This window comes from Pristis pectinata, chromosome 2, assembly GCF_009764475.1.
Source record: "Pristis pectinata isolate sPriPec2 chromosome 2, sPriPec2.1.pri, whole genome shotgun sequence".
Classification (NCBI taxonomy): Eukaryota; Metazoa; Chordata; class Chondrichthyes; order Rhinopristiformes; family Pristidae; genus Pristis; species Pristis pectinata.
The window spans coordinates 39,713,314-39,732,840 of NC_067406.1; the positions used below are offsets into that span (position 1 = coordinate 39,713,314).

General features: G+C 44.8%; 2 protein-coding genes across 2 annotated transcripts in view; both read left to right on the plus strand.

Moving 5' to 3' along the window:
- The first annotated feature begins 3,553 nt into the window (after positions 1-3,553).
- On the plus strand, positions 3,554-8,398 carry LOC127580635 (basic proline-rich protein-like). The gene is made up of 2 exons (XM_052034315.1): positions 3,554-3,608; positions 6,651-8,398. The coding sequence occupies exons 1-2, from the start codon at positions 3,554-3,556 to the stop codon at positions 8,396-8,398; spliced, it is 1,803 nt and encodes a 600-aa protein (XP_051890275.1).
- The window catches only part of golph3a (golgi phosphoprotein 3a), a 47,935-nt gene continuing 36,776 nt past the window's right edge, over positions 8,369-19,527 (plus strand). The window contains exon 1 of the mRNA XM_052010454.1: positions 8,369-8,769. Within this exon, the coding sequence (XP_051866414.1) occupies positions 8,512-8,769 (258 nt within the window). The 5' untranslated portion in view covers positions 8,369-8,511. The remainder of the gene's footprint in view (positions 8,770-19,527) is intronic.

The window sequence follows — 19,527 nt, forward strand, 5'->3', positions numbered from 1 at the left end:
TCCTGAACCTGCCTGACCATTGGCCTGTCTCCCTGGCCAGGCTCCACCCAACACTATAAAAGTGTTGCACTCCCCAGGCCCCTTCCTCTTTCGACTGCCCCAGGAGTAGTGAAACCACACTGCAGAGACCACTGGTAAGAGTGTGCACCACCATGTGGTTTGGGAGCGTCTTAGTCAGACTCCAGGGAGTGTTGCCAATGCTGGTCTAGGTCAAGGTATTCAGGCATTGAAGTATTTATCCCTTGATAAGCTGTACCTTGTTTATTGTGTGTTTGTGTGTGTATGAGTGTATCTCATCCTCGTTGCAATTTCCCCCTCATGTTCGTGGTCTCCTGCGTGTGTGTGTGCGCGCGAGTGTGCATCTGTTCCCATTCATTCTGTCCCCCTATTTGCCTTTGTGATTAACCTACTTTTAAAATCCAAAGCCTGTGTCCAGAACCCTCCATCTTTAAGATTCCAAAAGAACCTTTTGACACAACGACGGGTTGCACCTGAACTGGAGGGGAACCAATATCCTGGCAGGGAGGTTCGTTAATGCTACTGGGGAAGATTTATACTAGCTTCGCAGGGGGATGGGAACCGGAAAAACAGGTCAGCAAGTGAGGGAACAGGCAGGAGGGCTGATGTCAGGGAATGTAGTATTAGGCAGATTCCTGATAACAGATGTGATGGGACAAATGGTTTGAAGTGTTTGTACTTTAATGCTTGGAGTATTATGGGCAAGAGTGATGAACTTAGAGCATGGATCAGTACATGGAACTATGATGTTGTGGCCATTACAGAAACTTGGTTGAGGGAGGGACAGGAATGGGTGATCGATGTACCAGGGTTTTGAAGTTTTAGGAAGAATAGAGAGGGGGGTAAAAGAGGGGGAGGAGTTGCAATACTAATTAGAGATAATATATCAGCTGCACTCCAGGGAGACATAATGGAGGGCTCAGATACAGAGTCTATATGGGTAGAACTCAGGAATAGGAAGGGTGCAATCACTCTCTTGGGGGTGATAGCCACTGGGACATTGAGGAACGGATATGCAAACAGATTAGGGAAATGTGTAAAATTTACAGGGTTGTGGTCATGGGAGACTTCAACTTCTCTGATATAAATTGGGACCATTTTAGTGCAAGGGGGTTAGATGGGGCAGAATTTGTTAGGTGTATCCAGGAGGGGTTCCTAAATCAATATGTTGACAGTCAAACAAGGGGAGAGGCTATTTCTAGACCTGGTGTTGGGTAATGAGCCTGGCCAGGTGACTCGCATATCAGCAGGTGAGCAATTGGGAAACAGTGACCACGGCTCATTAACTTTTAGGATAGCTATAGATAAGGATAGGTATGGGGCTAGCGGGAGAGTTTTAAATTGGAGCAGGGCTAATTATGAAGGCATAAGCCAGGAACAAGGTAGAGTAAACTAGAGTCCATGTTAAGGATATGGGAAGTGCTTAAGGATCAAATACATAGAGTACAGGATAGGTATGTCCCGATTAGAAGGAAGACATGAATGGCAAAATAAGGGAACCTTGGATGTCCAGAGAAGTGATGAACTTAGTCAAGAAGAAAAAGGACAAGTATGTAGAGCTTCAGAAGTTAGGATCAAACAGAGCACGTAAGGACTATAAAGAAGCTAGAACGTACTGGGCCTTGACCAGTATCTTTGTGTCCTCTTTGACCATGGGTGAGGTCCCGGATGACTGGGGAGTGGCTAATGTCGTTCCTCTATTTAAGAAAGGAACAAGGGAAAATCCGGGGAACTATAGACCGATGAGTCTCACATCAGTTGCAGGGAAATTGCTGGAGAAAATTCTTAGAGGATATACAAGCATCTGGAATCCAATGGTTTGATTAAGGAAACCCAGCATGGCTTTATGTGGGGTAAGTTGTGTCTTACTAACCTGGTTGAGTTTTTTGACAGGGTGATGAGAGAGATTGATGAAGGTAGAGCTGTGGATGTCATCTATATGGACTTAAGTAAGGTATTTGACAAGGTCCCACATAACTGATTAATCAAGAAAGTTCAGATGCATGGGGTCAGTGGAGAATTGGCTGTGTGGATCCAGAACTGGCTTGTCTGTAGAAGACAGAGGGTGGTGGTTGAAGGGACTTATTCTGGCTGGAGGCCTGTGAGTAATGGTGTTCTGCGTGGATCTGTGCTGGGACCTCTGCTGTTTGTGACGTACACAAGTGACCTGGATGAGTATGTTGATGGATGGGTTAGTAAGTTTGCAGACGATACCAAGATTGGTGGAGTTGTGAATAGTGTAGAAGACTGGCGACAGATACAGTGTGATATAGATCAGTTGCAGATGTGGGCAGAGAAATGGCAGATGGAGTTTAACCTGGATAAATGTGCGGTATTGCACCTTGGTAGGACTAATGTCAAGAGGCAGTACATTCTTAAGGGCAAGACCCTTAACAGTGTTGAACAGCAGAGAGACCTCAAGGTACAAGTCCATGACTCATTGAAAGTGGCTACACAGGTAGACAGGGTGGTTAAGAAGGCTTATGGAATGCTTGTTTTCATTAATTGAGGTATTGAGTATAGGAGTCAAGAAGTTATGATGCATCTCTGTAGAACTCTGGTTAGGCTGCTTTTAGTGTATTGTGTGCAATTCTGGTCACCTCACTATAGGAAGGATGTCGAGGCTTTAGAGAGGGCGCTGAGAAGGTTTACTAGGATGCTGCCTGGATTAGAAGGCATGTGCTCTCAGGAGAGGCTGGAAAAACTTGGGCTCTTCTCTGGAATGATGGAGGCTGAGGGGTGATCAGTTGGAAGTGTATGAAATTATGAGGGGCATAGATAGGGTGGACAAGCAATATCTTTTTCCCATTATTGAGAGATCCAATACCAGAGGGCATGCATTTAAGGTGAGAAGGGGCAGGTTCAGAACAGATGCGAGGGGTATGTTTTTTTTTTAAACAGAGAATGGTGGATGCCTGGAATGCATTGCCTGATAGGGTGGTGAAGGCAAATTCATTGGGGGCTTTTAAGAGGGGCTTGGATGGGCACATGAATAAGAGGAAAATAGAGGGATATGGGTATTCTGTAGGTAAGAGGGAATAGCTATGTCGGCATAACATTGTGGGCCGAAGGGCCTGTTCTATGTTCTATGTAAATACAATGTACTGTTTCAAGGAGAGAATCACAAAACAGCTAATAAGATTCTTTACAGCCGACATACTTAATAGAATTAAGACCATCCATGTTTAATTGGGGGGAATCTACCAAAGTAGAATGAGGAGGGGGGAAATGTTCAAAAAGTTTTTGCTGTGACACAAAACCAGTTTAAGTCTCTAAGAGACAAGAAGTCAAGTTGCCTATACAAAGCTATGCATGGGAAAAGTCATAAAAGGAGGAAGGAGTATTAGCCTAACATCAGCAATGGGCAAAATATTGGAAAATTCTTTAAGACAATATAAACTCTCATTCAGAAAGGTCAACATGGTTAATTAAGGAAACATTTCTAACTAACAATTTAATTTTTTTTTAAGGTGGTAATAAGGAAAGACATTGAAGACAGAACATATGGTGTAGTCTCCAAATCTGTGTAGTCGACATGAATTTTATCAGGGCAGTTGACAAGACCACACGTGAGAAAACTAATCAGAAAAGTAAAAACCTATGGAATTCAAGGGAAAGTGGCAAGTTGGATCCAAAACTGGCTTGGCATCAAGGAGGAAATTGTAATGGTTGACAGGTGCTTTAGACCATGAAGATATGGTCAAGGGAGGCAGAGGAACGTTTACAGGACTGCTTTAAATCAGTGGACTGGACCACATTCAGAGATTCATCTTCGGATCTGAGTGAATATGCCACAGCTGTCACTGACTTCAGCAAGACCTGTGTGAATGAGTGTGTGCCGTCGAGAACATACCGATTTTTCCCAAACCAGAAGCCCTGGATGAACCAGGAGGTTCACGGTCTGCTGAAGCCTAGATCTGTGGCGTTCCAAGATTGGGGATCCAGAACCCTACAAAAAATCTAGGTATGACCTCAAGAAGGCCATCATGATAGCAAAAAGGCAAATCCATGTGAAGTTGATACGCACTGACCACAGTCAGTGCGTATCAATAGTAACATCTCCTCCTCACTGATAATCAACACAGGTGCACCTCAAGGATGCGTGCTTAGCCCACTGCTCTTCTCTACACTCATGACTGTGTGGCTAGGCACAGCTCAAACGCCATCTATAAATTTGTTGATGATACCACTGTTGTTGGCAGAATCTCAGATGGCAACAAGGAGGCGTACAGGAGTGAGATAGATCAGCTGGTTGAGTGGTGTCGCAATAACAACCTCACACTCAACGCCAGCAAGACCAAGGAATTGATTGTGGACTTCAGGAAGGGAAAGTCGGAAGAACACACACCAGTCTTCATCGAGGGGTCAGCAGTGGAAAGGATGACCAGCTTCAAGTTCCCGGGCGTCAACATCTCAGTGGATCTACCTTGGGCCCAACACATTGATGCAATCACAAAGGAGGCACACCAGCGGCTCTACTTCATTAGGAGTTTGAGGAGATTTGGTACATCACCAAAGACTCTTGCAAATTTCTACAGATGTACGGTGGAGAGCATTCTGACTGATTGCATCACCACCTGGTATGGAGGCTCCAATGTGCAGGATCAAAAGAGGCTGCAGAAGGTTGTAGACTCATCACAGCTCCATCACAGGCACAACCCTCCCCATCATCGACGACACCTTCAAGAGACAGTGCCTCAAGGAGGCAGCATCCATCATTAGGGGCCCTCACCATCTGAGACATGCCCTCTTCACATTACTACCATCGGGGAGGAGGTACAGGAGCCTGAAAATCCACACTCAACCTTTCCAGAACAGTTTCTTCCCCTCTGCCATCAGATTTCTGAACGGTCCATGAACACTACCTCTTTATTCCTCTTTTGCACTATTTATTTTGCAACTTATAGTAATTTTTGTCTTGCACTGTACTGCTGTCACAAAACAACGAATTTCACATCATATGTCAGTGATGATAAACCTGATTCTGATGTGCTTTAGAGATGGAAGTCTGTTTCCACAAGACTTGAAGCTTGATCTCTTGTTTTTCATGGTGCACAACAATGATGACAAATGTATGTTTCAGAATTAAGAAGTATGCAGAATGCAAAAGATGCCCACGTTGAAGTGAGGAAGAAAGCTGTAGGTTGCAGGGAGTGTTTAATGGTCTGATCAATTTGGCAGAAAACTGAAAAATGGAATTCAATCAAGAGAAGTGAGGGGTTATGCATTTGGGAAGGACAAGCAAGGAGAGGAAATATACAATAACTTGGATACTGAGAAAGGTGGAGGATAAAATTGATGTTTGAATGAGTGCATAGATACATATGTCCCAAAGTAGCTGAGCAGGTGGACAAGGCAGATAAAAGGCACACAAGGTACTTCCTTTTTGGCTGAATTATTGAATACAAGAGTGTGGATTTCATATAGTTAAATATTGCAAGGTTGTGTTTCGCTATCTTCATTCTGAGTTATACCATCTGCAAAAACGTAGCTTTCATGTATATGCCAATGACATCCAGCACTACCCCTTTCACAGCACTGAATCCAAAATTATTCCCCTCCATCAAACTTGTCTGAGTCCTGGATGTATCACTTTAAAATAATAAAACTGTTTTGCTACACATACCTCTGGCAGCAAAATATTTAACTTCTCTATGTAAACACTCAAGCAGATGTTGCTGGACTACAACCTATGCATTTTTTTGACACTGCTGCAAGGTTCTGAAACCCAGCTCAATCCCTGCCTTTCTAAATCTAAATTACTCATTGTATTCTAACCCTCTCTTCTAGCACATATGCTTTTTTAAAAAAAATCCAATATTCTTAGAATCCAAATAACCAATTTTAACTCTTTCTGACTCCCACCACCTCTGTCCCTCCCTCTCCCCTTTTCACCCCCTCCTTCTCCCTCCCTCCCATTCCCCCTTCTCTTCCTCATCAGCTGCCTCCTTCCCCCTCCCACCACCTCCCTAGCTCCCTAACCTGTCTTCTGACCCCACCCCAAGTTCCTTTCTCACTTATTTGTCCCCCTCTCCCATCACAGAAACTCAGCTAAACCAGCCACATGTCCATGGTGTCTACAATTACAGGTCACAGGTGGGAATCTTGTAGCTAACAACGTTCATCCTGGCACCAAATTAATTGTTCACATTTAAATCATGTAATGAAGTAATATCTGCTTGCTTGGATGAGTATACCCAGAACAACACTCAAAATGCCCAACCCTATCCAGTCCAAATCAGTCCACTTGATTAACACCCCATCCACCAACCCAAATTATTCACTCCCTTCACTATTGTTGCACTATAGCCACTGGGACTGCCAAACACACAATGCTGCAGTTTCTCTATCCAGGCTCCAACAGCAACACATTCCCAAACCAAGGAAAATGAAGGCAGCAGGCATGCACACGAGAACACTACCTTCAGTAAGTTCCCTCAAAGTCACGCAAGGCTGTAGCCTCATGTTAAAAGGTGGGATTAGGCTGCAGAGCTCACTTTCAACCAGTGCAATCATGATGGGCAAAATGGACTGTGTCCGACGTTTTCAACGATTCTGATGCAGTCACTCACCACCCTGACTTGGAAAATGTAAACATCGTTCATTCATCTTCACTTGGGTCCAAATCCCAGACCTCCTGACCCAAAGCCCTTGTGGGAGTCCCTTCACCAGAAGGACTGCAGCTGTTAAAAAAGGTGGCCTACTGCCACCACTAACTCCTGAAAGGCTATGCTGGTACCTACATCCTACAAACCATCCTTCTTTCCCCCACCCTTGTGCCCCACTCTCCAACACCCACCCTTGTACACCACTCCCCATCCATCCCCTCCTACCCACCCCTGTGCCCCACTCCCCACCATTCCAACCAACCTTGTGCCCCACTCCCCCCCCCCCCCCCCCCCCCCCCCCCCCCCCCCCCCCCCCTCCCCCCCCCCCCCCCCCCCCCCCCCCCCCCCCCCCCCCCCCCCCCCCCACCCCCCCCCCCTCCCCCCCACCCCCCCCCCCCCCCCCCCCCCCCCACCCCCCCCCCCCCCCCCCACCCCCCCCCCCCCCCCACTCCCCCCTCCCCCCCCACCCCCCCCCCCCCCCCCCCTCCCCCCCCACCCCCCCCCCACTCCCCCCCCCCCCCCCCCCCCCCCCCCCCCCCCCCCCCCCCCCCCCCCCCCCCCCCCCACCCCCCCCCCCCCCTCCCCCCCCCCCCCCCCCACTCCCCCCCCCCCCCCTCCCCCCCCCCCCCCCCCCCCCCCCCCCCCCCCCCCCCCCCCCCCCCCCCCCCCCCCCCCCCCCCCCCCCCCCCCCCCCCCCCCCCCCCCCCCCCCCCCCCCCCCCCCCCCCCCCCCCCCCCCCCCCCCCCCCCCCCCCCCCCCCCCCCCCCCCCCCCCCCCCCCCCCCCCCCCCCCCCCCCCCCCCCCCCCCCCCCCCCCCCCCCCCCCCCCCCCCCCCCCCCCCCCCCCCACCCCCCCCCCCCCCCCCCCCCCACCCCCCCCCCCCCCCCCCCCCCCCCCACCCCCCCCCCCCCCCCCCCCCCCCCCCCCCCCCCCCCCCCCCCCCCCCCCCCCCCCCCCCCCCCCCCCCCCCCCCCCCCCCCCCCCCCCCCCCCCCCCCCCCCCCCCCCACCCCCCCCCCCCCCCCCCCCCCCCCCCCCCCCCCCCCCCCCCCCCCCCCCCCCCCCCCCCCCCCCCCCCCCCCCCCCCCCCCCCCCCCCCCCCCCCCCCCCCCCCCCCCCCCCCCCCCCCCCCCCCCCCCCCCCCCCCCCCCCCCCCCCCCCCCCCCCCCCCCCCCCCCCCCCCCCCCCCCCCCCCCCCCCCCCCCCCCCCCCCCCCCCCCCCCCCCCCCCCCCCCACCCCCCCCCCCCCCCCCCCCCCCCCCCCCCCCCCCCCCCCCCCCCCCCCCCCCCCCCCCCCCCCCCCCCCCCCCCCCCCCCCCCCCCCCCCCCCCCCCCCCCCCCCCCCCCCCCCCCCCACCCCCCCCCCCCCCCCCCCCCCCCCCCCCCCCCCCCCCCCCCCCCCCCCCCCCCCCCCCCCCCCCCCCCCCCCCCCCCCCCCCCCCCCCCCCCCCCCCCCCCCCCCCCCCCCCCCCCCCCCCCCCCCCCCCCCCCCCCCCCCCCCCCCCCCCCCCCCCCCCCCCCCCCCCCCCCCCCCCCCCCCCCCCCCCCCCCCCCCCCCCCCCCCCCCCCCCCCCCCCCCCCCCCCCCCCCCCCCCCCCCCCCCCCCCCCCCCCCCCCCCCCCCCCCCCCCCCCCCCCCCCCCCCCCCCCCCCCCCCCCCCCCCCCCCCCCCCCCCCCCCCCCCAGCTGCAGCTTTAAGCCCTCGGCGCGGCCTTTGCCACATCCCTCTGTGACGTCACGCGGGCCTCCCCGCCGCCATATTGCTGGGAAGTAATCCAGTTACGGGCTGCTCGCTCTCCGGGAATTTTCAGCCCCTTCCCTCTCCCACCACCGAGCGAGAGCAACCGCTCACACCCCCCTCCTCCCCCAAACCTCGGTATTAAATTTATGAAAGCCCCACTGCTGACAAGGGGAGAAGCAGCAGCGGCCGCCCTCGATCCTCCTCCAACCATGTCGACTCTCACCCAGCGGAGTTCCGGCCTTGTCCAGAGGAAAACCGAGGCTGCCAGGAACGCGGAGAAAATCCCCGAGGACGACGAGGACCGGAGGGATGAGCAGGACCAGGAGGACGACAAGTGTGACTCCAAAGAAACTCGCCTCACCCTGATGGAGGAGGTCCTCCTCTTGGGCCTAAAGGACCGGGAGGTCTGATTTGTTTTATTAAGCTTCACCTTAGATGGAAAAAAAATGTTTTTGTTTGTTTTAAAAAATTGTACTGTATTATTTATATAGGGGTAGAGTTCCAGCCGTATAACAGTCAGCTTAACCTCGCTTAACGGAAGAACTTTAGGCAAGAGGTGGATTTTTTTAAAGCGATGATTGACGTACGTGTTAGCCAATGGTGAGAGAAAATGCTGCTGTAAAAACACGTGGCATGGAATTGGTCCAATTGGAGTGAGGGGAAAGCGGGACTTGCGTGAGTGGACTGCGGTTGGCTGTAAAAGTACACAATCCCCGCACTCGGACTCGGCAGCAGCCCAGCAGCTGGGTGCTGCTGATCAGAATGTCAATAATAACTGTGCAAGGCATCTGTCGTCAAATGGGCAGCTCCTGGTATTTACTTTTTGATAGGACGGTGAAATGAACAGGGAATTAAAATAAATAGAATTCTGAAATTAAAATGAAGAAAAACTCTGGACTGGGGTGGTTTTGATTAGAGACTCTTGAGTACAGATCTGTTAACAGATCATTTCATGAAGCACTTATCGTACTTTTTCCTTACAAAAACTGTTGGACTCTATATGAGAACGTAGAGCAGGAATAAATCATTCAATCCTTGTACCTGCACCACTATTCATAAAATCACGGCTGATCTTTTGCTTCAGTGTCACTATCCTGCACTAACTCCAGATCCTTGATTCCCTCAATATTTTAATATTTATCAATGTCTGTCTTGAATATATGCAGTGACTGAGCCTCCACAACCCTCTTGGGTAGCAAGTTCCAAAGACTCATTATTCTATAGGTGAATAAATTTTTCTCATCTCTGTCCTGAATGGCCAGCTCCTCATCTTGAGACTGTGACCATTTGTTTTATACACTCCACCCACTCAGGTGAAATATCAATATGGAGTTTGACCCAGTCAAACCCCATAAGATTGTGTACGTTTCAATGAGATCTCCTCTTATTAATTCTACATCTATGGGCTCAGTCAGTTTAATCTCTTTTGCCACTATCCCAGGTATCGCTAGTGACCTGGGTTCAATTTCCATCTGCTGTCTGTAAGGAGTTTGTATGTTCTCCCTGTGTGTTTCCTTCGGGTGCTCTGGTTTCCTCCCACTTTCCAAAGACGTACGGGTTGGGAAGTTGTGGGCATGGTATGTTGGCGCCGGAACATTCTACGCGAAAGATGCATTTCACTGTGTGTTTCGATGTACATGTGACTAATAAAGATATCTTAGCAATCTGGTGAACTTCCACTGCACATCCATTATTTAAGTCTTTCCTTAGTTACAGGTCTTGTATCCCAAACTATATTTGAGAAATAACAACAGAAAAGAGGATATTGCAACCTTTGTGGATAGAGAAATGTTTAAAACTTCGCTTCACAGATGCTGCCTGACCCACTGAGTATTTCTAGCATTTTCAATTTTTATTCAATTTTTACTGCATTTGCAGTTTTTTGCTTTTTGGCCGTATTCCAGATATGGTCTCACCAGGGCCCTGTGTATCTGCAGCAATATGTCTCTGCTCTTCTACTCAAATCTTCTTGCAATTAAGGCCAGCATATTGCTTCATTGCTAATTACTTCCTGTACCTGTATGTTTATTTAGAAATATCCTAAAATTTGGCATTAAGGGAGGCATATTGGGGGTAGCAATTTGAAATCTTGCAATATCTCCAAACCTTGCCATTTTTGTGAATTTTCTGAACTTTTAACAGGAACTGTATAGTTTAACATACTTCAGTAGTGAGGAATCTAGATTTGCTATACAGGCATGTTGCTTGCTATTATACTAAAAAAAACATTCACTGGAATGTTATTTTTAAGTGTAGTGTCAATAAAATTTTGAGTCTGGTATTTTTATTTATTTTGCATATTATAGAATGAATTTTTGATTTTTTTCTAAAGCTAAATCCAAAAGTAGAATGAGACTGATCAGATATCTTGCTGGTTATATAACAAATGTGATTATTGATTATTTTTCCATAAAGATTTTTTGCCCCTTTATGGTTGTAGTACTTCAACAAAACTACATGATCATAGCAAAATTCGCTCAGAAAGATGTTTGATTTGAATGGCATTTATATTTTTCTCTAATTCTTGAATATCTTCCTTGCACAACTTTCATCCACAAATTTAGAAAACCTCTACAAAGCAAGTGTTTTGCTGAGAATTATAGGATCAACTAATAAAGGATTGCAATTGCTTAAAAAAAAACGTGCAAGAAATGCTCATGAACTGTTTAAATGAAAACTGAATTAATTTGTTCAGGCACTCTCCTGTGCTGCAACAACATTTCAATGTTTGCTGTGGATTTCTAATGAGATTCCACGTGTTTTCCATTGCAATTTGCATTTTATTCTTTGTGAAAGGAACATCACAGATTGAAGCTTTTGGTTTTATTAAACTTGAGTGCAAATTATCCTTGGCAATGATTTTAAGAACAAGGAGTTTGTCGATTGGACCAAATTCTTCACCACTAGCAGAAATGTATCTGGGATATTGTTGGATGCAGATTATCTGCAGTGTTGATTAACCTGAAAGTGACTGCTTCAATGTGCATTAACTGTGAAGAAAAGTATATGACTGAGTGTGTGTACGTGCACCGTCCTGAGGCACATACACACACTCAATCACATACTTTTCATTTTATGATCAAATATTGATTTTTGCTTTAAATTTGAAATATTACAGTAGCACAATATGAAAAAGTGAAAGCTGCATGGGATAGGACTTGCATTATTCTCTTGACATAAAAATGCTGAGGGGTAAAGCTGTGGCCTTGAGCATTCAATATCGGGCTGAAGTTGTCCAAAGTATTGTTTAAATACAGATGACTCCTATATTATGGCTATTTGGGTTATGGAAAATTCGCCTCTACAGAATTCACAAATCACCACCCAAAAATGTGAGATGCTGAATAAAATTTGCTCTCGTGGAATTTATGTGCAAATAAATAAATAAATCGACAATGTTTTTTCAACTCGTGTTTCGTGACGTATGCACAGATGACATGGTTTCTTGTTATGGAAGATTTGCGATATGGACTATGTATATAAACTGTTTCTAGGAACACCATCCATCCCCATCACAACCACCCCTCTCCCCCCTGGGGTGACTTGTAATCACAGATACTAAACATGAGTCAATACAGTTGGGTAGCTTATTAGGATATAATTGTTTTGATTTCTTTGCATTAGAAGTACATTCATTGATATGGTTGAGAGTAGTAACTTGTTCCTGGTTCATCATACCGATGAGAAAAGGCTTATTGCCCAAAATATGAGCATTTTATTGTGTCCATTCCTCTTTCTCCTTTTGGTGACTTAATTTAAAATGATGCATACCTTGCTGTAGTACTTGCTACTTTTATTGATGTATAGCACCAGTAGAATCTAATTTTTTTGACTTGTCATGACACTAGTATGGGTGGTGTATGATGGAGCATAATTGTAGATAAAAAAATTTGTAGAAAATAGTTGTTTGTTTTCACAGCTTAATTCAGCTAATTCAGTTATGTTTAAGATTTCTTTTTGCACTGGTTCTGCTACTTCTCCACTACTCCCCCTCTTTTCTCCCACCTGCCACAAGTTGTATTGATATTACCAGCAAAAGTGAACATAAGCTCTACACACTTGCCTTCTGCAACTGCCTTCTTCCAGCAGTAGGATACAAAATTGTTGAAATCTATAATTTTAATTGTATTTATTTGAATATATTGAATGAAATAATAGCACTGTTTATGTAATTATTCAGATAAAATATGCTATTTAAAAAAATTAACTCATTGTTGAATAATGACTTGCAACATTTCCTGCAACACTGGGACATAAGCAATATTGTAAAATTGCAATTCTTCATGTTTGTTTTGTAAATTCATATGTCTGTATAGTGTGTATAGATGTGTATTTCCTGTGGCAAGCTAGTAGTGCTGATTACAAATTTATGCGGGTTCAGTAGTTGCACAGCTACAATGAATGAAATTGGAAAAATAAAAACACAAATCTCTAAACTACATTTGTTAGTTAATTGGAAATAAATGATGTGTCTCTTCATACTGGAGAAAAGATATATTTGTAGTGTTCCATTAATTTCTGTATACAAGATGATGTAGCACAATCTTGGAATTCTGGTTAGTACATTTTTTAAGGAAGGTTAGCACAGGGAAAAGTTATTGTGCTGTGGTTTGCTGGTGGTAGAAGGAGTGAATGCTTAAGATGCAGGAAGAGCTGTTAATCAAGTGGGTTGCAATGTTCTGGATGGTGTTGACCTTTTGAGTGCTACTGGAGTTACAGTCATTGAGGCAAATGGAATTTTAGCCATCGTACTTCTGATGTATGTTGTAGATGGTGAAAAGGCATAGGGTAGTCAGGAGGTGAGTCATTTGCTTCAGAATACCTAACCTCTGACTTATTCTTGGAGCCACTATGTAAATGTGGCTTGACCACCTAAGTTTCTGGTTAGTGATCACCCTGTGGATGTTGATGGTAGGGAACTCAATAATAATTCTGTTGTACTTTGCCTTGTCTTTTATATTATGAAAGGAAAATATTTTAAAATAGTTACTTTTACTACCTATTTTGCCAGATTGTAATATTCTTGCATTGATAGCTGTGAATTGGGGGAGGGAAGGGCAAGATAAAATCTCACCGTCAGAAAAGACAGTAGGTCCATCCAGTTTATTTTCCTAGCAATTACAATAATGTGTTTCTCTTCCAGATTCTTGCCCATTTTAACTTGATGTGATCTAAGCTACTTTCCCTTAAAATCTCTCTCGGTAAGTTAATCTAAAAACTGACCATCGTCATGAAGCAATATTGCTTTCTTTCATCTGTCTGAATCTATCCCTTTTAAACTTTTTTAACTTTGTCTGCATGACTGAGCCTGTACATCGTTGAGCCTATAATTTGAATTTCCATTATATCTCCTTGTAGTTTTCTCTTCTCTGAGATGTTCTAGTTTTCTGAGCTAATTGTATTCTTTTAATCCCTACATGATTCCAGTTGTAGTGATTCTAGTGCTGCATTTAGCTCACTTGGTTGGAATGTGACTGATGATGGCAAAATTGTATCCTTAGTACAGTATATTGTTATATACAGTATTCTGTTCATATTGAGTTGTTAGTTCAGGATAACATCCCAGCCATGTCAAAGGAATGTGACGATGAGGTACAAAGGCATAACTAGAGGTTCAGCTAAGGAAGGTCCCAAAGGGGGAGAGAAAGTGGTTAGAACTGGTGATATGAGTTTTATAAATGTGTATCCTATACATTCAAGTCCCTTAAATACAAGGAAGACATAGTTAACTATGCTAAAGAAGATGAGGAGCTAGAATGCTGCTGAGTGTGAGCTCTGCCTACAGTTCTCGTTAGTGCATTGCAGGAAAGATATTGTTCTACTTGGAGGGTGCAGGGAGATAATATGAGGTTGTTGCAAGGACTGGAAAATTGTAGCTATGAGGAAAGGTTGTTTGGATTAGAGCAAGCCAAGGCCAGACTCCTTGAAGCAAAGTATCAAATTATGGGAGTATCAAATAATTGTACCATCTGGGCCATGCCACCCTCTCGCAGCTGCCATCGGGCAGGATGTACAGAAGCCTGAAGTCCCACACCACCAGGTTCAAGAACAGTTACTTCCTTTCAACCATTCAGTTCTTGAACCAACCGGAAAACCCTAATCACCACTACAGTTTAGCAACACTATGGCCACTCTGATCACATTGTACTAAAATGGACATTTATTTTGTTCAAATTTTTTTTCTGTAAAAAAAAAATTGTGTATAATTTGTTTATTTTATGTTTTTCTTGTGAATGCTGCTTATGTGATATATGCCGGTGATGCTGCTGCAAGCAAGTTTTTCATTGCACCAGTGCATACATGTACATTTGACAATAATTTGACTTTGATGGCATAAGTATAAAGAAATACTTTTCTTACGGGTTTAGAAAATCAGGGGCATAGATTTAAAGGAATTGGTAAAAGGATTAAAGGGGCAATGAGAGAGAAAACAACTTGACTCTGCCCTTAATAGTCCATTATAGTAGATGCAAATGTGCATGACATATTGGTAGGATCCTCACACTTGTGGAAACAAAGTTCTGTTCTTACATCAGGGACATTGTCTATCATTTTGTGTGGCACTACTGTTGTGCTGGATAGGTAGGGAGGCATATCTGCCACCTTAATTGGGCTGCTGGTAGCACTGGAATTGGATTCCACCACAATCTGTAACATTATGGCCCAGTATATCACTTACTGTACCATTACAGTACAGCTAGGAGACCAATTGTGAATCAGTTAGGAGTGCAGAGGGCTTGGCAGGATCAACAGCAGGCATACCTAAAATGATGTATCTTCCTAGTGAAGCTGTAACACAGGGATTACATCCATCTGCATATAGAATAAAGCAACCCTGCAACTAATGGATCACTCTGCAATCCTGTCACATCAGTTGTGGATGGTAGTGGATATTAGGCAGCTAACAAGATGAAGAGGCTCAAAGAACATGCATAAACATCCTCAGCAATGCTGAAGCCCAGCTCAGAAAGATCCACTGAAGCATTGACAATCACCTTTAGCTAACTGTGTAGAGTGGATGATCTATCTTTGCTTTCAATCTGAGGTCCTTGCCACCATGATAGCCAACCTTCAGGAAAATCTGATAGTTTCTAGATAATATCAAGGAGCATTTGCTAGAAAGGCACGGTTCAAATAACATTTCAGCTGTAGGGCTGATGGCTTACAATGATGTCCTGTGTGCACAAAGTCAAAAAGACCTGTGGTTGTGTATCTCAGTGCCTGGAAAATGCCTTTCTATTCCCTCCTCCTGTCTGAAGAAGTATTGCAACATTCAACTCGGTGTGGCACAAGGAACCCTGGAAAAATTCGAGATAATGGGAATTGAAGAAAACTCTCCTCTAGCTAGAGTTGGACCTTGAAAGAAGATAGATGTTTGTGGGTCTTCCTAACCACAGGAGTATGTCTTGCCTCTTTAATGCCAGAAGTGGGGATGTTCACTGGGCAATGTTGATGTCATTTACTACTCGTCAGATATTGAAATAAACCATGCCAGCATGCAACAAGACCTTCCCTAACCCTAAAGGTCGAGGATTGACTTTTTAAATAAAAAATGTGGGAATGGAATAAGTTTGATGTATGTTGCCTTTTTAAAATGGGCTAAAGGTATGCAGAATTATGTATTTTTAATTGGGTGGGATTAATTTAGTACGGTAACTTGCACTAGTCTAATTGATTTAAATAACTTGCCAAGAACGAATTGTGCATTATCAGTTCTTTAAATGAAATGCTAAGAGTGATGTTGCATTTGTATTAATCCATTAATAATGTTTTCTATTTGGCTAATATACTGTGTGGCGAAAAATTGGTTACTCCTTAGATTTGAGAGTGTCATGCAAATAAATAGCTATGATTTTTGGCTATTAATGTTAGAATTGAAGTGTTTATGACAGCCACTGTAGGATATTTTGTACTGATAGCTTATCTTTTATTGTGTAAGTGCTGTTCCATTTGTCAAAACAAGTCCAAGGTTAGGAGCATGTCAGTAGTATTTTCCAGGCTCCTATGGATTCTGTAATTTGAGCAATGTAAATATAGAACCTCAGCATCATTGCATTTATGAGCAAATGTATTTTGCTAAAGTTTCTCATGAAATCCAGAGAACACCTAATGCAAGGACATATGTTTAGATTTGTTTTACTTTTTAGTTTCTGAATTTTTGTACACCACTGGGGAAGAATTTTGGTAATGGACAAATGACCACATTTTTTCAGTTTGGACATCTAGTATTCAGCACTCATAGGATCATCAGGGACATGGAAGTAATAAAAAACAACTGAGAGATATATACCCGTCAGAGAGGACAGAATAGTCTGTGGTCCATTGGTGGAACTGATAGAGCACTGAAAGATCATGGAAAGGCTCTGTAGGGAAAATGTTATTACTTGTAGGGAGACAGGGGCCATAAATACGGGTAATAAATTGAATAGGGAATTCAAGAAGAACCTTTTTTTTCCCCACAGAGATGGTTAAAATGTAGACTTGCTGTCACATGAGAAGACTGTGTGGAGCATGCACTGTTGAGCTGACTCTGCAGTAAAGTCAGGTTAGAAAGTCATGGAGTACTGGAAACATTTGGTGGGTCAAGCAACATTTGCAGATAGGGGAAAGTAAGTTTCCAGGTTTAGGAATGAGTCCTTTGTCAGAACTAAATTGTATTATCCTGGGTAGGATAGTGGAAATATTGAAGAAATTGGAGGTTAAAACTGAAAATTGGCAGATTTTGTTATTGAAAAGTATGGATATAGATAGGAAAACGGAATTGAGGTACAAATCAGCCCGATAGTTTTATTTCAAAAGCTAAGGAGAGTGAAGTGGCTGAATGACCTACTCCTGTTCTCATGTTAGGACATAAGTTAATTTGCTACAGATTTTTCTGTTGTGACTCAAATGAATGTGTATTGTTTTCTTTGCCTTTTGGCCAACAATTTATTATATTAAGTAACAATGAAAAATGTGAGATCTTTGCAATAATTCTTCAGATGAGGGAGGGATAGAAAGGTGTTTTTCAGGCAGTGAGATTTATGACCACAGGTCTCTTTGACTTTGTGCATGCAGCATGTCATTTTAGCGTTAGCAGGTAAGACAAAACTTGGAAATACAGTGAACCATGAGAAAATAATAACAGATCTCAGGATCTCATTGCTGATGAAATGAACAGACAGATGAAATTTAAGCCAGAGAAATGTGAAGTAGTAAATGTTGTTTGGAAAGATAAGAGGTAATAACTAAGTAATATCATTTTACCAGGGGTGTAAGAATAGCAAGACCTGGGATGCATGTATGCCAATCTTTTGAAGGTGGCAATAAAATGTGAACGTTTTTAATGGATAGGATAATCTTGGCTTTGTTACTAGAGAAACAGGATACAAAAATTGAGGTTATGCTAAATCTTTATAATTCACTCAATGGGCCTCAGCCCATTGTGTTCGATTCTGGGTATCATAGAAAGGGCATCTGATCCTTAAAATGCAGCAAAGGCTTACTGGAATCGTACTTGGGATACAGGACTTCATTTATGTGAGAAGCTTAGCTTGTTCACATATTAGAGAACTGAAGAGAAAGTTTGTTAAAGGTGTCCAAAGTCATGAATGGTGTTAATGTTAAATCAGAAATTTTTTTCTGTATCAAAATGATTCAGTAACCAGAATACATACATTTAAAGAACCACAGATGACTTGGGGTTTTTATGTTCTGGAATGCACTACCTGAATGAATGGTAGAGTAGGTTCATCAGTAATTTTCAAAAGAGAATCGGATAAACATTTGAAGGTAAAACTTTCACGAAGGTATAGGAAGGGGCAGAGGAGTAGGTCAGATAGAATGGGAAAACAAATAAAACTGCAGGTGCTTGAATCTGAAACAGTTCTGAAGAAGGGTCACTAATCTGAAATGTTGATTGGTTTCTCTTTCAGCAGATGCTGCTTGACTGGCTGAGTTCTTCCAGCGTTTTTGTTTCTGTTTCAAATCAAATAGATTGCTTTGTTACGGAGGCCCCAGGAAATGAAGGTACTTTCGTATGGGCTTCTAGGTTAATGTATTTATAGGGGTGTAGGGAAAAAATAATATTGTATAATCATTGGGCTTTGTAGCTGTGTTATGGACTAGGTTACTATTGGCGAATGTCCCTTTAAGATGGAGCATGGTGCGTGTGTGTGTGGCGTGGTTACGACAACAGAAGATAAAGGACATAATGATGTTTTTGAAGCAATCAGTTGGAAGAGAGAGAGACACCGGCCTGCTAGTCTCTATCGATGGATGAAAAACAGTAACTGTGTCTGTCACTATAATCCACGTATGGATTTTTGGAGTAATCTGGTGGAGTCCACCTTGTCGTTAACCTGTAGAGGGAAACAGGTATTTGTGTGGACGGCCACATCTCGGCTGCCTTTCGGGGTGGCAGATACTTCGGAACAAAGCAGTGGAGTTCACTTTGTTGTTGACCTGTAGAAGGAAACAGGTATTTGTGTGGACGGCCACGATTTGAGAGCCTTTCGGGGTGAGGCAGATGTGGTGGAGTAGTCACTGCTGAGTAGACACTGAGGTGTCGTATGGGTTCCATCGTGGAACATTTGGATTTTGTAATTACTCTCTATCTTCTCTCTACATCTATGTTTTATCTTCAGTCAACGGTGGTTTTGAAGAAGCCTTTGCTCACGTTTCACCTTATGGCTTGCTGAACTGAACTTTGAAAATTATTCCTGGACTTGGAGTTTGGGAATTTGCCACACACATACTTCGAGTTTAGTTTTGGGGTTAATGTTTAAGATTTAACATTTTTACTTCTAACATTCTAACATTTTTACTTTTCTTATTACTATAAGTAGTTACTAATAAAGTAGTTTTTAACACTGATACATGACTCAGTGTGTTTCTTTTGTTGCTGGTTCGTAACAGCTGAAATTTAAATCTATACGTCCTTTATCTTTTGGATTGATTTGGTGTCTTCATGGCTACCACCATTTATGAACTTCACCCCATGCTTCTCTCTTTGCCTTCAGGTCACTTAATAAACCTAAATTTTCCATCAGTGATACACTACAGATAGATGTTGAAGGCAGGTTTGGTAAAGTTGATACACAAGTTTTTTTTCTCCTTTCTCTGTGACAAAATAGACTTTTCAGCTTTTGAATTTTTAATCATAATTCTGAGAAGAAATCTCT

Coding starts and splice junctions, on each gene's coding strand:
- LOC127580635 (XM_052034315.1), top strand. CDS start 3,554: ATGAATTTTATCAGGGCAGTTGACAAGACCACACGTGAGAAAACTAAT. Junction 3,609..6,650: donor TGAGAAAACTAATCAGAAAA/GTAAAAACCTAT, acceptor TCCAAATCCCAG/ACCTCCTGACCCAAAGCCCT.